Source organism: Aspergillus fijiensis, assembly GCF_003184825.1.
Source record: "Aspergillus fijiensis CBS 313.89 unplaced genomic scaffold BO72scaffold_22, whole genome shotgun sequence".
In the NCBI taxonomy this organism is placed as follows: domain Eukaryota; kingdom Fungi; phylum Ascomycota; class Eurotiomycetes; order Eurotiales; family Aspergillaceae; genus Aspergillus; species Aspergillus fijiensis.
Genome location: NW_024468998.1, coordinates 66,150 through 86,763, shown reverse-complemented (window position 1 = coordinate 86,763; position 20,614 = coordinate 66,150). Strand labels below are relative to the sequence as shown.

The following is a 20,614-nucleotide window of genomic DNA, read 5'->3' as shown; positions in this document are numbered from 1 at the left end:
GCAAGCTGTGACGACAGGACACCATGTGACCCAGTGACATATCTTTAATCCCATGCACCAGTAAATATCAAATACATCACCGATAAAGACTCGAGTCCCTCTTAAGCAACTCGCTTCATGATCCCGCCGAAATACCCATCAACCCGAGCAACCTCGCTCAACGGCGCAACCATGCCCACGTACCCATCAGGCCGCACCACCACGAGCGCACCCTGCGCAGGATCCACGCCATAGATCCCATACGCATCGTCCACCGCATAGCCACTATAGAACGCCATCTCCGCGTGTTCCTTCACACACGTCGGAATACTAGCCCAGGATATCGCACCCGGCAACTCGGGATACACCACAATCTGCTCGAGCAGCGACGGGGGAAACTGCTGAACCAGGCCCGTTACGTCCTGTAGCGCAGTTGCGGATACGCCGTTCGGGTCTAGCAGGTCGACGGAGAGGAGGGACAGGATGCGGAAGCGCCCTGTGGATGCCAAATCTAAACGCAGTCAGCGATGGTTGTCCCAAGAGCTGAACAGGGAGAGGCCGTCTTACCGTCATGGATATCCCGGTGCGCTCCATCCGCGAACCGTTTCATCTTGACATTGAGCAAGCGGCGCCCAGGCCGGAGCATCCCAGACAAGTAGTCGTGGCCGCTGACGACGGGCTTCGTCGGGGTAATTCTGTTGACGGCCAGGTTCTCCACATACTCTACACCGCAGCCGCTGGTAAACTCACAGCCGGTGCTGAAAATTTCAACGAATTCGGCGTGAGAGATGCCGGATTTGCAGTCCTCCGTGCCCACTTTATCCGAAAAGCCGGTGGCGAACTTCCTGTCGAAGTCGATTAGTTGTTGGGCGTTAGCGTGGCGCTCGATGTGATAGGTGTCGAGTAGCGCATTCCCTGATGTAGACGGGGTGAGGCCGTTGACGTGATAAGCGAGCTTCCATGCCAGGTTGTAGGAGTCCATCATTGATACGTTCATGCCTTGGCCGGCCTGCATAATCCAATTGTTTAGTTACTAGTACAGTCTCATGATTGCAGGAGGTTGCATGCGGCAGTTTACCTTCGGGCTGTGTGTGTGGCAAGCTTGATGGTTGTCAGTTCAAGCTCTCCACTAGAAGCGATCCAGACGTACCGTCACCAACGATAAACACCCTACCAACCCCAGTAGCATCCTTCACAATGAACTCAGGACAGACCCTCTGCCCAATCTGGTACGCAGCCCACCAATCGATCGCATCGTCCCTCTTAGGCCGGATATAGTACGGCTGGAACACGGTTTCGATCTGCTTCAGAATTCCTGCCAGCGTAACCTGCGCCCGTCGCCCCCTTGCACCCTCCCCAAGGTCTGCGTCAGCCACCCTTCCCTCCGGATCCACCAGTCCCGGAACCTGCACATAAATGCGAGTGATACATTCACCTGTACAGATGCGCTCGCGGGGGATGACCATGACAGAACCAGCCCGGGAGTGAATCGCACAACGCCGACGGATGTCCGGGAAATCGGTGTCGACAACGAGATCCACCACCCCCCAGATGTGGTCGAGCGACTGGCCCTCGAGATTCAGACCCACGGCCTTGCGGACCACCGAATGCGCCCCGTCCGCCCCGACCAGGTGCTTCGTCCGAAGCGTCCGTCGCTGGACGCCATCGACCTCGATCTCCACCAGCACGGGGAACTCCGCGTCGCCTTGCTCATCGATTCGCAACGACACGAGCTTGGTGTTGCGCAGCACCCCGCGCCGCGAGTAGCGCAGCAGGTCCTGGTCCATGATGCGCTCGATGCGGCCCTGGTGGATGGTGGCTTCGTAGGGAAACCGGGCCGGCGGGATCACCTGGGGTACGACGGTCTGTCGCTGGATGGTTTGGCTGCCGCCGGGATTCTCGGCCTGGTTCCAGAACGCAAACTCCCACATCTGGCATGCCTCTCGCTCGATCTCCTCGGAGATGCCCAGGGTCTTGAATACCTCCAATGTGCGCGGCTGAACCCCGTCGGCCTGGCCGGATTTGAGCGTGCTCGGCTTGGAGTCGATGCATAGCAGAGACTCGTCAGTCAATCCGTACCTTGCGAGGAGTAATTGGAGCATCAGCCCGGCGGGCCCGGCCTATCGTTTTGTCACAAGGATTAGTATTTTATCGTCTGTACGACCCTTCGGGGCTGAGCCCTATTGTTTGATATGGGGAGAGTAATAACCTACTCCGACAATGAGTACCTCGTATCGTTCTATCTCACTCTCCGTCGACGGTACGAATGCTGGTGCCAAGCGAGGCAGTGGGGGAGCCAAGGACGGCAGGACCCTCAGGTCACGCCAGCTGGAGGCATGTTCGGTGAAGAGTGGCATAGTGTGACTTGCTGAGATATTGAAATTAGTTGTCGACCTAAACAAGACGGTAGATAATGTGATTTAGAATCTTGGACTTTTGGTCGGCGACAAAGGTACATAAGCTTTCATCTATATCTCTATTGCAGGGGCTGGGCGTGGAGAAAGCCCGGGGAAGGAGACTCGACCCCGCGACCCGGCTGAGCCTTCGGCAAATAAAACGGCTACTTCGAACCGTGAGGCCTGTACTATTGCCATTTCTTGTTGTAAGACACTGGGGAAAAGCCATTCCCTCGGTTTGTTCTTGTCTGCGCACCCCGCCGGCCACCCCGCCGCGTCCCCACCACGCCGTTCCGAGCAAGGCGGGGTGACTGCAAAGAGGCCATCAGCCCCCCTTGGGTGGGAGGCTGATGGTCACGAAGATGCTTACCAGCCTTTTCCTCCGTGAATATTAGTGGTCTATGCACCATGGTGACCATCTATCGCGGCACACAATACCGATGCGAACGAAGATGAAATGCCCCATCGTCCGACTCGATTCAGCATATCGATCAAACGGTGCACCTGATTGGCGTCTGCCAAAATACAGTCCCTGCCTGCCTTCCCGAGTGCTCCAGGCGGCGCCGCATGATTGTCTGACAGCTGGACCTCCGGCGCCTCGAATGCCTTAACATCGACGCCTTGCTGGCCGCCAATTCGAGTAAAAGCGAACCAGCACAAGGCAGCGTGAAACAGACCTCGAGGGATGTGGATGGCCGGCTCAGCGGCGACACGCATTTGCTCCACGTAGCGCTGCAGTAGGAATGCATGAACCAAGCATTTACTTGCGGCCAGTGAGCTCGACCACGAACGCACAAGCGGGTAGCTGGCTTGCGCAGCGGACTCCCCATCGCGGCCGCTGGCTCGTTCCAGCAGGTCGAGGTCGGCGTAGATGGCTATGTAGGTGGAGTGCCACAGGATCTGCAACGCAAAGGGGTCGTCCTCGTTGTCGTGCACGCTGGACTGGGTGCTATTGCTCCCCCACCACCACATGAGCATGTGGGATAATCTCCCCACTTCCTGGTCATCGAGTGTATTCGACCGTCGAGCCTCACTGACGTGGGCACTGATGCTCTCAAGTAGTCCGTAGGCCGCAAATCTAGAATCGCCTGGGAGAATGTTGTCGAGGTACGTGGTCGACATTTGAGGGCTCGTTGGGGTCGCCGTAAGTTTGTAAGCCCTGGCCCATCTCACCGCTGTCGGCGCCGTGAACAATGCATCCGAAGCCAAATGAGGGTAATGCGTGAGCCGATGCTTGCAGATGGGCTCATGGTGTAGTAGGCTTGCAAGCTCTGCGTCATGGATGTTCAAGGCGATCTTGACCCTCAATCGCTGCTCGCGATCAATCCATTGACTCCACTGCTCGTCCAAGCGAGCGTCATCGACGAGGCCTCGAGGGGTGGCGGGTAGCGGCAGTGCATTTCTATCAGACTCACGCGCCCAGGCCATGACCGTACCATGCAGAACACCCGCCAGAATAAGGTCCTTAGGACGGCCGGAGAGAATGGCAAACGTCTGGCCGATAATGGCTGCTTGGACCATGGACAACGCGTCGGAGCAGCTGCGAGCCAGAACTGACTCCCAGGACGCCAGAATCGCTTTATTCAGCCTCTCAAATAGACGAGTCCCTTGTGCGACTGCGTGTGATGACCCTACAAACAGGCTACCAACCGAACAGATTGATATAAACAGTAACGAGTTCTCGGTGGTGGGCTTGAATGAGGGCACATGAACGATCGGGAGAAGTTGGTGAAAGCGAGTAAAGAACTGGTTGGCGAAGAGATTGAGCTGCTCAGCCGAAGGAAGGGCCTCATCGTGCATCCGAGGTTGGAGCCTCTGCGAGAGGCCTGCTCGATAGCTTTCATCGGCCGCGAGGTTTCCGTGACCAATCTCCCTGCCCCGAGTGCCGGAATTTTTCTGGGGAGCCGGTGTGTCTTCCGGTACAGTGAGACGCGTAAACCATTTTCGCTTCACAATGTCAGCTGGCAATTCCGCAGTCTGCACCGAAGTTGGGGTAAGGAAGGGGCCGTTGTCAGTCAAGCTCGGGATGGACGGGATGGGAGGCAGTTGAGCCCATTCCGAAATTGCCGAGGTCAAGGTGAAATCCAACGCATCGACATCGAGAAGCGCTCCTGGGAGCCAAGAGGTGCTGGGCTCGCTCTGCTGGATGGAGTTGACGAGATGCAGCTGATGCTCTGGTTCCAGGTAGGTGCCTGTTGGTGCATCTGAGGGGTTGGATGTCTGCTGAGAAAATGGCGTCGACATTGCCAATTCGGCTACTGGACGCTCTCGAGACTGAGGCGAGGCTGTTCGATGAATCTTCTCGTGTCGACGTAACACGTCGCTGTGGCAAGTACATTAGACTCTGATAGAACCAACTTTGTGGGGTGTAGAAAAGCAGATGCCTACCTCCTGGAATACAACCTGCCACAGATCAGACATTCGTAGGGCCTGTCATTAGTGTGACTTCGCAAGTGTCGCGTGAGGTGCTCGGCTTTCGAGAAGGTCCTGTTACAGCTCAAGCATGTTCTGCTCCGTGTAGCACTCATTTTAGAACGGTTAATGGGGATCTGATCGATGGCGACAGAAGGATGGATTTACAAGGTATCTCCGGTCGGTCCGATTGCGGGGGATCTCCAGTCACGTGATAGTCCCCCCCCTCTTAAGTTGAACTATTCTACGTACAGCACAATCAGAAATACCCTCAAGTAGGGGTTGAGTTATGCTTTTGGTTGTTTATTGATGGAAGGTCAGTTGGTCAGGAAAGCCCTTGGTTGTCAAGACACAAGCATTCTGTCCGACGTTCGGGCACGGGGGTAAAAGGGCGTAAAGGCGCCGAAAGAACGGCTTCCTTAGACACGCGTGAATAGACAAAGACCGCCCATCCGTCAATAAAGTGCATTGAAGTGCCAACCAACCACCTGTAATCTGGCCAACAATGTGATTCTCTGGGGATCATTCCTCCCACAAAGCCTGCCGAACAATGCTAGCAATCACCTTTGATGCCGAAAGCAGTAGCACAAAGAAACCACAACAAGCTGTATGCAGCAGTATCACTGTAGCCAAATCCGCAACATATAAAACGGACCAGACCCCCCCCCGTATTCCCCAAGACACCCATACCTGAGGCTAACAGCTATCTTAACTCGCAAGTAGCAACTAGTCATATATTATACAAAAGCACCTCAACACCATGGCAGCCACCTCCATGATCCAACACTTCGAGGAGGACGTCCCCTTCGACTACGAGTACGTGTCGCAACGCGAGCTCGTCTTCGACGGCCAGACCCCGCCGGGGATAGAGTGGTGCGTCGTGGTCGTCTCGGACGCCAAGTGGCACGAGGCCCGCGACGTGCTGGCGGTCGATCTGGGCGGGCACGAGTGTCTGGACTGTACGTTCCCGCTGAAAAGATACCACTGTCACTTTGTGGATGAGGAGTCGGAGTTGGAGTTGATGGTCTTTCTGCTCGCGGAGACGGAGCTGGCCGCGCTGAAAAGGCCCCGGGATGACCGTGGGTCGTTGAGGCCGCCTTCTGTGGTGGTGTATTGATTATGCTTGGTTGTTGGATTGTTGGGTAAGTGATAAATAGCTGTAATGGTATCTCTTGCCTTTCCAGACTCACTTCAACTTTTGTGTGAATAGATTTAGTATCAATGCCTTTTTCCCCTTGGTTCAACGGGGGAAAAGCCAATATGGGTTTAGATGTAGTTTGGAACAATAGCCCTAATCAAATCTGAAGAATGCACTCATATAACATCAACCTACCCCCTCACCATCACTACTATTCCTCCCCCCCTACGATTTAAACTAAACCTCCCTCAAGCCAACGGATGGCGAAGCACCACCTTCCCAAGCCGCCTCCCACCCTCCGCCAACCCCATCAACTCCTCCAGCGCATCCTCCGTCGACTTCCCGAAGATCTCATCGCGAGGCAGCCGGAAGCGCACACCGTAGTCCCTTATCGCCCACTCCAACACCCGCCACGCCCGCTCAAAGTCCGCCGGCCTCGCAGAGATGTTGATGGGCCGCACCTTTGCAACTCTAACAGACACGTCGCGGTTAGGGGTCGCAATTGGCACACAAAAGCGGGGATCGTCCTGGACGACCAGCGAGACGAGGTCGGCCTCGGGGGCGAGACAGCGAACCAGCAGCGTCGCCGAGAAGTCTTCAGTTCGCGGGACACTTCCCACGGCGTCGATTCCGTAAGCCACTATCGTGTCACTTTCCTCGATTCTTCGTGTGATTTCGTCCACCACCATGGGGGGACCTGTAATCAAAGTAACGGGTGGCGCCCAGCTCCGTGGGCAGGGCATGGCGCTGCGGAGACGCCGTCATGAGGATGGGAGAGACGCCGCTGGCTCGCGCGAGCTGGACGGCGCAGAGACCCACGCTGCTAGAGGCGCCCCAGATGAGGAGTCCCTTTCCGCTGGCCTGCGCACCGCTGGACGGGGTTTCTTCCTGCGGAAGAGGAATCCCAAACAGATTGAACAGTGCATCCGCCGCCGTCATGGCGTCCACGGTGAGAGCCGCGGCGTCCGATAGCGGGAGGGCGGCGGGCACGCGGAATGCCATCTCCTCCGGACACGCCAGGTACAACTGGTGGGTGCCGTATCTGGTCGGTCGGTTCAGTCCTGTGGGCGTGTAGCCTGCGACAGTCTCGCCTGGGTAGCAGCGATGGCATTGCGGTGCGATCTCGAGCACCTTCCCGCAGAAGCGGTAGCCCAGCACGGCGAGGAGATGGCCAGCTGCATTGCGTGTTTGGTGTCGGCGGGGTTCGCGCCGGAGTATAGCATTGCTACGAGGATCTCGTCGGCCGGTGGCTTGGGATGGGGAGGTCTCGTCGGACTGTGAGGTTGAGGGTGTCTTCGGCGTATTATCGCTGTCCCTAAGTGCGTGGTGACCATTCTGGGAGGACAGGGTGATTAGGGTGGGTGTTTACTGGAGATATCAGTGCGATGACGTTGAGACGTGAGTCTTTTGGCTTTCTTCAAACAAAAAACCTGATACTGGTCTAGCGGAGCGACTACTCTGATTTTCCAGTCAATTCTTTGCGTCATTCAAACCCCTATGGTTGGTCCAGTGGATAATTTTCATCTGATGAACTTGATTTAGGGCAGGGGCAATGGGCAATAGCCGCTTACTCATCGGGAGCTGAGCAGCCGAAGCCGGCGGGGTGGAGCGGGGTGAGGGGGGTGTAGAGGGGGTACTGGCGGGGTGGCTGGATGCTCACTCGCTGACGGAAGAGAGATGGATCCTTGGATATATTACGCACTAACTAGGCGGGTCAATTAGGGTATGCAAATAACTGTAGAGCATGCTTCCGTGGTTGCAGTTCGTCTATTTGTACAGCTTATTGTGCATGGTGCTTAGACTCCTCATTCAAGAAAAGGTCGGAGGTCCATTGAACAGGCTATGTCTTGATGTCTGTCCAATGATTCTAGATTGAGCCTCCCAGCAGGATTGGTAGCTCGTACAGAAGTCACTGACCTCTAGGCAGTGGATGTCAAACGTGTTCTTACCAGTATCCCAAAGTGCAGGACAAGGTCACATGTTGTACAGGCAAACTGAAACCGGGTAGCCCTTGAAGAACACAATTATTGCTCCCTAGGACTACCCAAAGAGTCCATTGCTCGATCAAGCAAAAAGCTTCCTCATACAAGAGTCGCCTGAACCAGCCAGAACCAGCCATGGTCAATCCCACAACATTATCATCCACCTAGAGCACATACCGAAACCACCCATTCTCCCGATCCGTCAGATCCTGGAACCCCAACTTATCCCGCAACCCTTCATCCAGCCCGGCCGCGTCCCTACGGCGATTCTCCCGCCAGAGCACCACCCACAACGCCCCGGCAGCCGCGATCACAATGCAGTAGCAGATGACCATCCCCGTCCACAGCTCGGGGTAGTGCTGCCCCACGGTCTCGGACTTGATCAGCTGCGGGCCGATGATATTGCCGACGGCGTAGGCGACGAACACCGTGGCGGCCATGATGGTCTTCTTGGTGGCGCCGGCGACGTTGCTCGCGCCCAGCGTGATGATCAGACTGACGACCGGGCCGAAGAAGCCCGTCAGCGCGTAGCCGACCACCGGCGTGGCGGGCCGGTACCCCCAGCTGGATTTCCAGATCATGACGCACCCGGCGATGACAGGGAGGCAGCAGGTCACCAGCAACAGGATGCGGGTGTTCGGGAGGACGGTGGGGATGTAGCCGACCAGCGGGATGAAGATGATGCAGATGGCGCCCACGGGGAACTGGAACAGGATCGAGGCCAGGGTGTTGTAGCCAAAGGTGGAGACGATCAGGGGGCCGAAGCCCGAGATGGCGCCGTTGATGGTGTAGCTGTGAGGTCATTTAGCAGCGAAGCAGGTGAGGAGCAGACAGGGGAAAAGCTCACGCAGCAGCCATCATGATAGCAATCAGATACACCTTCACGTCGGTGAATGCTTCCACAATCTGCGACATCTTGATCGTCTGGCATCGCACGCCCGTCTGGCCGCGTCGCAGGCGTTCCACGGCGACCACCCGCTCCGCGGGCGTCAGAAACCAGGCGGACACCGGGGAGTTGGGGAGAATGCAGCACCAGATCCCGAAGAGAAAGGTGAGGACCCCCGCGAAAATGTAGATGTATTGCCACGGCCGGAGCGCGCCCGTGGTGATCTGGCCGAAGGCGTAGTTGAGCGCGCCGCCGATGATGGTGAACCACCCCGTCCCGGAGAACCAGATCGCCTGGCGCAAGGTTTGCTCCTTTTGCGTGTAGTATCCACTGATCACAGTCATGAAGCCGGTGGGGATCACGCTTTCGACGAACCCTACGCTACGGTGTCAGGAGCACGGATCAGTTGAACTGGATGAAAAGAGAAAGGTACCAAGAAAGAAGCGCTGGACGAATAGACCCCGCCACGAAGTGACGCCGGCAGTGGCCGCACAGGTGATGGCCCACAGCATGACAATCGGACCCAAGACATGCTGGATCTTGAACCGCTGCAGCACCAGCGTCATCGGGTACAGACCGGCCATCATGCCGAAGTAGAAGATGGAGGTGGCCCAGCTCAGTCGCGAGGTGTTTTTGGTCGGGGGGGTGGTGCTGTAGTCGACCACCGAGAGAGCCAGGTCGCTGGTCATGCCAAATAACGAGGCACTACCGAGGATAGCCTGTGGTTCTTAGTCAGAATCACATTGCCATAAAGAAGTAGTTAAACCGGACCTTATCCCAGTAAACAAAGCCATAGCCTTTTCAGCCTGTCAGTATACCATCCAACCTTCTCAAGATTTCCATGGAAGATGTAAATCTCACGCACCAACCAACATTGCCGGCATGAAGAACAGATCAATCTTGCGCAAGACCCGTCGCTCCACCGCGGGGTCAATCTCCAACCCCTCTTCGCTATTGACTACCTCCAAAGCCTCATCTTTGTGTCGGTCATGGGCTTCATCGCCCCCAGCTCCGGGGACCTGAATCATCCTTTTCTTCTTTCTTACGAACAATAGGAATCAACAGTTGTGAAAGTGCCGGAGATTTATTGTTGGAGTGATGTATAGATAAGATTATCGCTCGTGAATTAAAAAAAAATTCTGCCGCCGATTGCGGAGAACCAAACGAGTTAAATCCCGCGCGGTCGGGAAGCGTTTGATTTGGTCTTTGCTGTTTGTTTACCCGCGGACTTCATCGCTCCGAACCTGGTTTTTCTTGAGCATTTTCGTTGGTAACTGAGTTTGGGTGTAGGTTTTGCATAAAATGATATCTCGGTGACTCATTGCGTCAAATATCGCTGGGGATAAATGAGATTCTTCACCGGAGGTTGAACGGTCCTGAGGTGTGTGAGATATGTGAGATCTAGCATCGCCGAATTATGGAGGTATATAGTTATATACAGTCATACAGCTTAGAGATGCCCGCTCGGAAAACTTCGCCGGTACTATAAATTCCCATTTCCCTCAGCGCGAATTCGAGCATAATAGCATATGGCATGACAAGGTTTGCCTTGACTTATGCTATTCGTATTCCGGTGAATTGAATAAGCTTACTGTAACAGCGGAGATCTGTGCCAGACACGCAGACCGGTCCACAAATACAGTTTCCATGTTCTTCCCAACTTCGGCTACACGAAATTTGGCAACTTCTACGCCGGGAAGCGATGGAGCGAGATGTCTGAATAATAGAAGGGAGAACCGATCAAGAAGGTGGAGGCGAAGGCGCAACGAGACTTACGTGATAGCCTGCCCGGGCAAGGATGTGCTCCGGATCATACTATATAAGTTTTCGTCTGCCCCATGGAGAACACAAGCACCGTGGAGCCTCTAATGCTCCGGGGAGGTCTGCGAAAAGATCCAGCCTCAAAGTCTCAGCCAAACTCGCATTCACAAAGGGAATGGTATCCGTTTTGAAGCAAGTGAACACCACCCCGGCATAGGCCGGACCAAGAACACACTCCGTCTAGTGAGAATATACCCCGGAAGCTATATCAGGATGACAGCGATGGAAGCACCTGTCACGGCGATAAAGTCTTGAGCGGCCGGGATAGATTGCCGAGACACAAACCTACGACCAGAGCGAAACACCGCTGGATAGCTGGAGAAGCCGTGGAAATAGCCGACGATAATGCCGACAGCTGCACCGGCAACCGTGAGGGCATGAAATCACAGTCTCAAGGGAATGCGTTACCTGATTGTGCCAGTAGCTATACCCACGAATGCAATTCCGAAAATGAGACCAAGAATGCGGAGCTGGTCGGGGCGACGCGAGTTTATCATTGTAACACCGCGAATAGCTCAATCATGGAAAGCGATCTAAGGGAAGATGTAGCCCGATTGATCAAGAAACAAAACACGAAAGCACGATGCCAGTATTAGGCACACGGCTTAGGGGAAAAGATAGTCATTCCGGCCGACCAAGGGGATGAGGTCTGCAGACGCATGAAGACCGACACGGCAAGGATTGGAATTACCCTGCGAGCCTTACTGACCTAAAAATAAACACGCCGTGAGACATCTCTGGCTAGGATACAGTGGAACGGTGCGACTGTGAGGGCGTCAGACTCAATTCCAACCTATGAGAGTCTGATTCCCCAATACCACACTCTTCGGGGCGGTAGGCCAATCGGGGGCACGGCCGGGAAACAAGCACATGCATGTTTGTTATGTCAACAGCAGCAAGAATGGCGGAAATGCCCAGGCCAGGGATTGTGCGCCCAACGACGGAAATGTGGAATGATTTTACAGTGGCGGTCACCGAAGCTCCGATAAGAAAAGTCATGCGACGGGCGAAGAACAACCGTGGTGTGGTGGTCCGGTCAAATGCGTATGTACATTACTCTGTAGAGCTCGGCACGGTCGCAGACGAAGCTCAGGAGCTAAGCACTAGGATCAATCTCTGCCCTACACCGACAGCGGATCACGACCGCGGTTTCATATCATAGGCCAATTCCACACGAATGGAATTGTTGAGCGATTCGAGACGGGTGGGAAATGATGGGTGTCAAATTCGCCACACATGTTGAGTCCTTACTGAGTACGGAGTAGGTCTTGGGTGCATTGATAGTGCGAATACCCGCGGAGAGATCACCGCCTTGTCTGACACGACGCCGAGACGGATAGATACGAAAAGAGAGAAAATTAAGAGTAGAGAGAGAGTTTCCCCGCCCTCTTACTCGTACCCAATAAGGATTAGAACGTTCGAACGAAGATCTGCTCCTCATCTGGGGTGTTATCGGGCGATTTGCGCCTGTCAGGCTGTCAGTGTCATGTGTGTAGACTAGATGCCAGGAGGGGAGATGCATGGCCCGTGCTGGGTTGATTGCTGCTGATCGGCTCCAGTTCCAATTTGCTCAGTACTCCGTACCGACCACAACAACTGGCCTTGCCACCGCGATCGACCGAGGAGTACTTGAGTAAATAAATCTCACGACCGATTATCGGTTTGTGGCGACTAAGCAGGTCGGAGTCAATCAGGTGTGCTAAACCGTCCTCAAGTACGAGTAATGTAGAGTGGCTTAGTGCTAGTACGGTGTATGTGGGCGCGTGGCTCGCCAAATGTCGCCACCCCCCCTCCGCTTGACACCGGGGGGAACGTCTCGGCAGATCTTAGGGTGGCTTGATGCAGGGAGATAGGGCTAGCCGCATGCCACTCGACGGTCTAGAGCCATGATCCATGATCCGTGATCCGTGATCACTCTACCGGTGGGGTGGGTTAGCCCCGAGGCTAGCATTGGGTACTGTACTGTACTGCTGCCAGTCCGCCTAGTCCCACGCTATGGGCAGCACGACACTCGGCGCCAGCTTAGTCTGCCTATTATTCTACGTGGCCTGCTTCCTGTGAAATCCACAGGAAGTCGTTTCCGAGAGGCTGATGCAGAATTCGACCGAGGATCCCCAAATGTCGAACAACGTATCCGCCGGGCGACTTTTCGCCACCAAAAACACTTCTCCAATTTTACACCGACAGAACGGGGGAAATTCAGCCAAGAACGACCCAAAATGATTTGTGTTTAGGCCCCGATACGACTTTTGTCCAATTATGGTATAATGATACTGAAAGAGACTCATGACCCACCAGAAGGGTCAGTGTCGTGACCATTGTCATAATCGTGGGAATTGAGCTTGGATATACTCAGTGCATCCCATTTAGCCAAAAACTGATCCAAATCCACCTCGGGTTGCCGCAGAGACCCTTGCTGAACCACCGTATGGAAGTGTGGGTAGAAACTGCTGAATCCCCGAGAATCGCTTGCCTTCCAAGCTAGAGTCCCGAAGTCCTCAAAGAGCGCCTCCGTTTCCTCCGGTAAAACAACCTGCATTTGATTGGCGGATAATTGAATCATGCGGAGAATCCCCTTTGCAAGAGGCATCCGACGAGCAAATGCGCGGGCGATTATACACAATTCGACAAAAGCGTTCCTATTCTCCTGGGAGTCGAGATATTCCATGAGGGTAAAGAGCCCAATGCTCCACCACTGGATCGTCGAGGGTGACATGCGATCAATGCCCCATTTGGCGCGATGAATCCCCAACAGATGGGTGATTCGGCGGGCGGAGGCGAGGCAGAGTTCTCGGGCATGACTGGCTGTAGCCGGATCCAGAACCAGGTCATTGCTGGCGCGCATGAACCCGAAAATCTGCATCACAGTCGTATGGTAGAGCAGATGCAGACTTAAAACGTGGGGGACAGTTGCTGTCTCCGCCTGTAAGCATTCCGGCAAATTGGTATACCAACCCTGGAGCTGTGTAAATATGGCTGGCACAAATGTCGCAATTTCCGACCGGGGAATTCGACGCTCGAAATCATGAAAGGCGCGACTGATGGTGATAAGGATGCAAGAAAGATCACACCAGCGGTCGAAAACACAGGGATGGTGCCCTGGTACGGATTCCACTTCGCGAGGATACGGATACCAAATGTCCTCAGAATCGCCGTGTTGCATTGATATGCGTGGGCGCCGCGGGGGATCAATATTAAGGTGCTTCATCAGGGAAACATTGGCCGTGCTGGCTTGGTCAGTCAAGAGCATGACCAGCAGGTGCGAAGTACATACGAAGCCATGCTGAAGACGCCCCAGAGAGTGCGATTGGCCGCATCTTCAAGAATGCAATCAGATTCCGAGTTCGTCGACCTAGGTGGATGTGCAGTTTCATATTCTTGGGCCGCTCGGATGGCTAGATCGAGATACATCCAACCCAATCTATCCTTTCCCATAAGAGTGAGGCTGACACGACGCGGCGTTAGGTGGAATGACTAAAGGTGGTAGGCAATACACTCACCGGATAAATAGCACGAGGAGGCCGTGAATGGTCGGTAGACTGGCTGGCCCTTCCTCTTCCTCTAACAATCGACGCGCCTCTTCGTAGAAGTGATCACCTCGAGAAAACATGTCGTTTGGGACGGTAAATACTTCGGCGTAGTCGGAAAGATACTGTGCCACGCATAAGAATCATGAATGAGCCGTCACCTCAACCAAGCGACGCTATAAGCACAAGTTAAGATAGGCAACATACACTAGCCTCCGCGAGAATAGCATTTACCAGGAATGGTGTACAGGATTGGCAGTTGAGTCGGCCTGCCTGCATATCCCGGATGAAGGCATCTTTGTCCAACCAGTCAAAGAACGGATAGGTCCACGTTAACCAGAGCGAAACCAAATGAGATACCAATTCGTCGTCGTCGGTGACCCTCGTCCACGGCTTTGCGGGTACTCGATAGACCGGGGTGTCTGCGAGGCGGCGCACATCCAGAATCCGGCGGCTGCCACTCCGCGCAGACCGACCTACTTCATCGGCTTCTTCGGATGGGCGAGTAAGTTGGTTTCGAACTTGCTGCAGGCCCGGTGATATTTCAGAACCATCCCCGGACAACTGCTTGTCGAGATACAATTGGAGTTCGTCGAATGAGGCGTTGCTTCGGATGAGATTCAGCACCTGGGCTAGATCTTTACTTTCGCTATCTCGAAGGGTTTCGAGCAGCCGCGTCAGAGTCTCTTCGGCTTGTTCGAGTCGCTCCAGCTTCCGTTTCATGGCGAATTTGCGACGCATATCAGCCATCTCGTCGACATGGCACTCGATGCCGTTGGCCACGCAGTGTTGACATGGTGGATCTCCCCTGCACTGAAAAATAATCAAATTCGCACTCTATCAGTCATGTCTTCCTTTGGTTCACTTACTTTGAGCTTCTTCTGCTTACACGCCGTGCAGGCGGTGGTTTTATGTTTCCGACCCTGAACTACATTGTCGGGACTCTTCGAGTTTTGCGGGAGGCCGGGAGCAGGAGCGAGTGAGCGGGAGGCGGACTGCGGATCGGACATTAATACAGACTGAACCAGGTGAATGATAACCAGGTCAAGACAACAAGCAGGAAGAGGTTGTCCTGGGACGAAAAGCGCACCGGGTGGCAAAATGAGACGGGGCGGGAGGGGAGGGGGAAACGGACCTTGCAGCAATCGTGTTGACGATACTGTTATATAGGTCGGATAAGGAATGAGGCCGAGGGATAGCCTGTAACCGACGTTTCGTCACTGTCGATGTGGAATTATTGCAATAATAATATTATTCTGTGTCCCGCCCACCATTTTGTTGCTTGCCCCCTGTATTAGAGCAAGGGCACAACCGGAACAAGAACCTTAAAAATCCTCACCAATTAGAAGAAAGACGTCTGATCATTCTGGAATCTTGGGCTCCAAACTGAATCTCTGCGGGCCTAACCAGCTAGGACTGGTCTGTCCGGGTCGGGGGAGCGACGAGATGGAAGGAAGGGGAGGGAGGAGACAGGACAGACAGGCTAAGAGAGAGGGTGGGGGGAAGGGGGGATCGTGCCGGGCTGACGGCGGGTTACTGATGGTTGGCAGAAACTCCCACCCAATCAAGGCCTGGTCCAGAACAGACCTGGACTTCGCATTAGCCTCGTTTTGGGGCTAGAAAAGACACAAAGAAAGGAACAGAGAGCCGGAGAGCCCAGAGGAGGAGGAAGGGGTGGGGGAAGAGAGGGGGGGTCCCTTCAGTGTCCTCGGCCGCCACTGGGCTTTTCGGGGCCGGGATATTCTCTTTGTCTCTCACAAAGTCACAATGTTTTGATGTACGATTGGTTTGGGAAAGAGGACTTGCGAGGGGCCAAGCGTGCACGGAGGACCATGTTGGGGAGGGGCGGGTCCCAGCAGCCATCATTCAAGCCTTTTGTGATTTGGAAACAATAATTTCTTGGGATTCGGAAGGGAGGATTTTGGGAATTTGGGGAACTTGGGTACCTTTCTCACTACCTGATTCAGGTTAGCTTGGTGATCCGGGACGAGCCACAGAAAGGTACCTTTTTCCATCCAGTCAGGATGCTAGGAACCCCAATCCCCAATCATGAACCCATGGAGCCGTGCACCCATGCTTTTCTTCTCATCCCCTAGATTCGGGTCAAAACGTGGTGTGGCGTTTGGTATGGGGGGGGGGAGAGAAAGGAGCGCGTGAGTGGCTGCGGTGGTTGTGAAGGGGACTCGGGAGAGAATGTTGGAAAGAGTTGAGGTTGGATGGGAGCAGGGACGAACGGATGATAACGTCATAGCGTGGTGTGGAAGTGGACCGAGTCGGCACTCTGTAGTCGATCGCCCTCCGAGTTTGTTTGGGAGACAAACACGGCTACTAGGTACTGTAAACATGGTTGCTTACCTGCCAGTTGACAGTCAATTTTGAAGCTCACCTGATTCCCGTTGCCAGTCAATCCTGCTTGTCCCGTGGGAAAAAAGGGCAAAAAGGGTAAAAAGGGCAAGGAAAAACAAAAAAAAAAAAAAAGAAAAAAAAAAAAAAAAAAACACCAAAGCACATCTCCTATCTCTCATCCCATTGACCGGTCGGAACACTTTTCCAGCTTATGCTTATGGCGTAATATTTTTGTCATTGCTGAACAATGGGCCTCTTCTCCCCCCTTTTGGTATTCGAACATTCGAATAGTTCTCCCAACCCATACCCACCCACCCACTCCTCCCACGCCTGCATGCCAACATCATAGACCGGCTACCGAAAGCCGGCCCAGATTCATGTCAACCCGTGCGGCACTTTTTCCCAAACAATTTGTCGGTCACACTCAAGATCTCATACGATCAATCATTTTTAATTTCTCTCAGTCTGCAGACCCAAAGGAAGCGAGCAATACGATTTCCACGACACCCGACAGGTGGGTGTCTTACATAGCAGACATGGGACTAAGACCGGAAACAGGCTCGTGTCTATCGACCGCAGAGGCGACCGAGCTGTTCCACCAAATGTCGGAGGCCTGAAATGGAGGCCTCTTCGAATCACCTTGGACTCTGCGCACGGGGTTTGCGAAACTACTGACAATCTAGAAGACCTAAGACCTCTCTAGCGGGCTTCTGTATCCGCTACCGAGAGAGGACACGTAAGGATTTTACTCTTCCTGCTCGGTTTTCATCGATGATCATTAGGTTGTGAAGTCAAGCATGCATGGAGATGAGTCTGCATGATGAGGTGATGTATCGCACCGCCTGACGCCAGGCCAGGTGAGATGCTTGCCGTGTGCAATGGTCCAGACCCAAGTGACCATATTTGTGCATCGGGCGAGGCAACTGTCCCCCCATGTTGGCCTTTCCAGGTGGCAGATGAACAGAACAAATCATCAATCATCATCAGTCTCGACCCTCTCATGTGGACGAATCTCAAAGGATTCATCGAATTGAGACACCATGACAGAAAGAACAATGCCAGTCTGATGTTGGGGTTTTGGCTGGTTAGATAACTTTGCCGGTTGGCGGCCCGTAGATCCCAGCCCAAGACGGCAAGAATCCCCTAATTGTCAGCACAGCGGTAGAAAGTGGTAGAAGCCGGACAAGCAGCCAGGATTTGTATCCATAGAGCGCTAGGGACGAATAGTGCCAGACCGCCAAGGGTCAGACCAAGAATGAGAGAGATAAGAGACAGGTGAGGACAGGTAAACCATCCCGATCATGGAAAAGAGTACCGGCAGTCATGTGGTGTGTTGGTTCGAGATGCGTATGAGTAACGCGAATCAGGTGGGAATTAGATTAACTTGGAACCCTGCCCCAGGTCTTGAAGGCCCAAATCCGCCACTGGAGAGACCACGAAAGCGTACGGAGTAAGGTCCTGGTTGACACTCCGCTCGGCAGCAAACTCCCGAATATGATGCAACGTCTGCAAACACCCAGGATACCCGAAAGCCAATTGGCAAGTAAGCAAAAGCTCCGTCGCAAAAATTGGACGAAGTGCTTGCTTGTCAAGTGCAAGCGACATGAATGGCTGCAAGTTTGGGCCGAGAATGACTGATAGACAACGACCTGCTGGAAGTAGTAAGTATGATTGAATCATGTGAAGCGAAAACTCAGTTGGCCAGACCAACTCCCAGCACTCGGACGTTTGCACGCTCTCTTTCTATCTCTCTCTCTCTCTCTCTCTCTCTCTGTCTCTCTGTCCCCCTGTGCGTGCGTGTCCCACCTGCTTCGTTCTATCCCTCTGTGACCTCTTCTACCCTTGACCCTACCTGTTTGCTATACCGGGGAGGGGGTCTTATTATTGTTGTGCGGTTTGCATGCCCCGTTGCGGGCCCGCCAATCCAATACATGTCACCAATCTGGCCGGGGAGAGGAGTCTCTTTCCACCACCGAAACTCTCAGCTGCACGAGGTATCAACAGTCGACAGGGTTAATGGGCCACACCGGTCAACCTCCCCCTTGATGTCTTTTCTTCTCTTTTCCTTTGACATCATTTGGTTTGAGTGATTGACGCAAGGGTTGCCTTACGGGATGGATCTTCATTTATCCTTCCCAGTCCGTGTGCTGAAGTGAACAGCTTGAAGGCAACTCCCGTCATCCGGCGACTAGAGCCTGAGGCATAGGCCGGGGGAAGCGAGCAACACCGACCGTCAACCACCCGCTTCTCAACCACGTCGGCGGCCTGGTCAACCGTGGATAACACTTTGTCAATCAACTTGTTAACCACATTGTGTGTATCCCAGCAACACATGATACATCCGACCGTGGTTCTTGTGAAGCCTTCCGAGAAGTCTCAAAGCCACTGCAAACCATGCAAGAATGCATTGAACGCATCGACTATACATCCCCACCGGTAAAAAACGCCAAAGCCGTCAAATGTTCTCGCGTAATGGAAGAGTTTCCCGTCTTCGAACCCCGTCGCCCAACAGACATTCGCCCTCACCTCCGGTCGTCGTACATCGCGAAGCGCTTCGCAACCACGAGAATGGCACGATCCGTAAATCATTGGAATCCCTCAAGGAGCAAAGCTTTATTGCTGCCATGTAAAACTATGTTCCTGATGATTTCAGACCACCCGAACCGATGCCTATCCGCCCGGACCGTTCTCTCCGGTTATATTAGGAGAGAAGAGCCACAAGAGAGCTGCGAGACGGCGATGCTGTCCGCAATGAGTAACACATGTTTCTTGGGGGTGAACAGTGGTGTTGTCAAGAGACCTAATGGTCATCTGCATAGGGGTCATGGTAAAGCCCCATCTCGGGGCACTGAAACCGCACCCCAAACTACCCAGTGCGGAGGAGCGAAAATTGCGAGCGAGGATGACACATCCACACTCCAGGTTTGACTGCTTCTGCGGTTAGAGCATGATCGGTAAAAAGGATAGACGGTAGGGATCGCTCATGAGAATTTATTGTCGCATACTGCTCCTGTGCATTGGCGTGCTGATCAGCGAACGACGCAGAACAAGGAAACCCCGCCAGCGACTACGGATATACGCCGGGACTGCAAGAAGATACGGCATTGTACAGTGCATGAACGCAAAACGAAGACGAGCCGAGGCCTCGAGAAGAATTGGAAGTTCGGCTAGCCGGTCACTGGTCTGGGTCAGGTTCTCTGGACTATGCGATAAGTTGATGAGGTTTCGACTGCACATATGAGTAGACAGAACCAACTCGGCATCGCATTATCTTTCAAAGAGGTAGGATTTGCGTCGAATTGAAAGGTCCTGGTAGAGTGTGCTACACCTCAGTGTGGTGCAGGAACCATGGTGCAAACCCAACACACAATCGTTTCGCATACGGTTGTTGACATCCCTCGCTCAAACGAAAGGAAAGATGAAAGGAATTCCACGGAGAAGGGAACCGGGAGGTGAAGAGAAGAGAAGAAGAAGGAAGGCAGTGGCGAAAACCACCCAACCATGCAGCTACACAATGACCCGGTCGCCATTTCCGACTGATCGTCAGAGACCCAAGTGTTCAGTACAGTCCCTCCTCGAAGACCCGCCAATTGCGATCGGTCCTCAGGAAATCAACAGCGAAGATCTTTTGTTATGGTGGACACACAGGGGCTGCATTGGGAGGGAGATGGGCGGAATATATCTTAAGTTCTAACTGGAAAGGGGGAATAATGTTCAAGGAGCGCGTCTGGCCACCGTGTGGGCACGATAGGCGAACCAGCGGCATTCGTCGCACGGGAAAACGGACAATGACGGCCAGATGGGCCTGAAAGTATCCCAGGAGAGAACGCCACCATTCGGAACTATCTTGCCCGCCCTCATCATTGGTGGCCACGATCCCTGACGTCACCATTGTCTAGCAGGGACTGTACCTGTGTAGGCAATGAGGTACTTTTGTTGTCCGAGTGCAGTTTGGATAACACAATAGACGCTAAGCTAAGTGAGTTCCACACAGTGGATTGTCACTAGGTGCCTACCCTAAAGTACTGGACTGCACTGTCTCAACCCTAATGAAGAATAAGGGAATTTCTTCCGGTGTGGGGATACTAGAAGGAGCAAGGAGCCTTGATGCCTCAGGCTGCGAACCC

The 20,614-nt window shown here is 53.9% G+C and overlaps 6 protein-coding genes across 6 annotated transcripts; 1 reads left to right on the top strand and 5 right to left on the bottom strand.

Annotated features, from left to right (window-relative positions):
• Positions 1 to 56: 56 nt before the first annotated feature.
• On the bottom strand, positions 57 to 2,555 carry BO72DRAFT_105317 (uncharacterized protein). Its single transcript, XM_040938899.1, has 5 exons — positions 2,193 to 2,555; positions 1,130 to 2,099; positions 1,058 to 1,080; positions 547 to 988; positions 57 to 490 (listed from the first exon to the last, which is right to left on the bottom strand). Exons 1-5 carry the CDS (start codon positions 2,334 to 2,336, stop codon positions 102 to 104), a joined length of 1,968 nt encoding a protein of 655 aa, XP_040801399.1. The 5' UTR covers positions 2,337 to 2,555; the 3' UTR covers positions 57 to 101.
• Positions 2,556 to 4,927, bottom strand: BO72DRAFT_105316 (uncharacterized protein). The gene is made up of 2 exons (XM_040938898.1): positions 4,764 to 4,927; positions 2,556 to 4,698 (listed from the first exon to the last, which is right to left on the bottom strand). Exons 1-2 carry the CDS (start codon positions 4,901 to 4,903, stop codon positions 2,775 to 2,777), a joined length of 2,064 nt encoding a protein of 687 aa, XP_040801398.1. The 5' UTR covers positions 4,904 to 4,927; the 3' UTR covers positions 2,556 to 2,774.
• A 1,246-nt stretch (positions 4,928 to 6,173) lies between these two features.
• BO72DRAFT_509176 (uncharacterized protein) lies at positions 6,174 to 7,259 on the bottom strand (the record flags this gene model as incomplete). The annotated part of the gene is made up of 3 exons (XM_040949317.1): positions 6,174 to 6,588; positions 6,623 to 7,100; positions 7,202 to 7,259. The coding sequence occupies 3 exons, from the start codon at positions 7,257 to 7,259 to the stop codon at positions 6,174 to 6,176; spliced, it is 951 nt and encodes a 316-aa protein (XP_040801397.1).
• A 656-nt stretch (positions 7,260 to 7,915) lies between these two features.
• BO72DRAFT_104718 (putative MFS transporter) lies at positions 7,916 to 10,116 on the bottom strand. The gene is made up of 5 exons (XM_040938896.1): positions 9,659 to 10,116; positions 9,565 to 9,590; positions 9,227 to 9,512; positions 8,755 to 9,169; positions 7,916 to 8,699 (listed from the first exon to the last, which is right to left on the bottom strand). The coding sequence occupies exons 1-5, from the start codon at positions 9,819 to 9,821 to the stop codon at positions 8,072 to 8,074; spliced, it is 1,518 nt and encodes a 505-aa protein (XP_040801396.1). The 5' UTR covers positions 9,822 to 10,116; the 3' UTR covers positions 7,916 to 8,071.
• A 2,782-nt stretch (positions 10,117 to 12,898) lies between these two features.
• On the bottom strand, positions 12,899 to 15,151 carry BO72DRAFT_496055 (C6 transcription factor; the record flags this gene model as incomplete). Its single annotated transcript, XM_040948595.1, has 5 exons — positions 12,899 to 13,841; positions 13,889 to 14,059; positions 14,115 to 14,266; positions 14,349 to 14,954; positions 15,011 to 15,151. The coding sequence occupies 5 exons, from the start codon at positions 15,149 to 15,151 to the stop codon at positions 12,899 to 12,901; spliced, it is 2,013 nt and encodes a 670-aa protein (XP_040801395.1).
• Positions 15,152 to 18,635: 3,484 nt separating this feature from the next.
• Positions 18,636 to 19,660, top strand: BO72DRAFT_105084 (uncharacterized protein). The gene has a single exon (XM_040938897.1). It carries the CDS (start codon positions 18,882 to 18,884, stop codon positions 19,413 to 19,415), a length of 534 nt encoding a protein of 177 aa, XP_040801394.1. The 5' UTR covers positions 18,636 to 18,881; the 3' UTR covers positions 19,416 to 19,660.
• Positions 19,661 to 20,614: the final 954 nt, after the last annotated feature.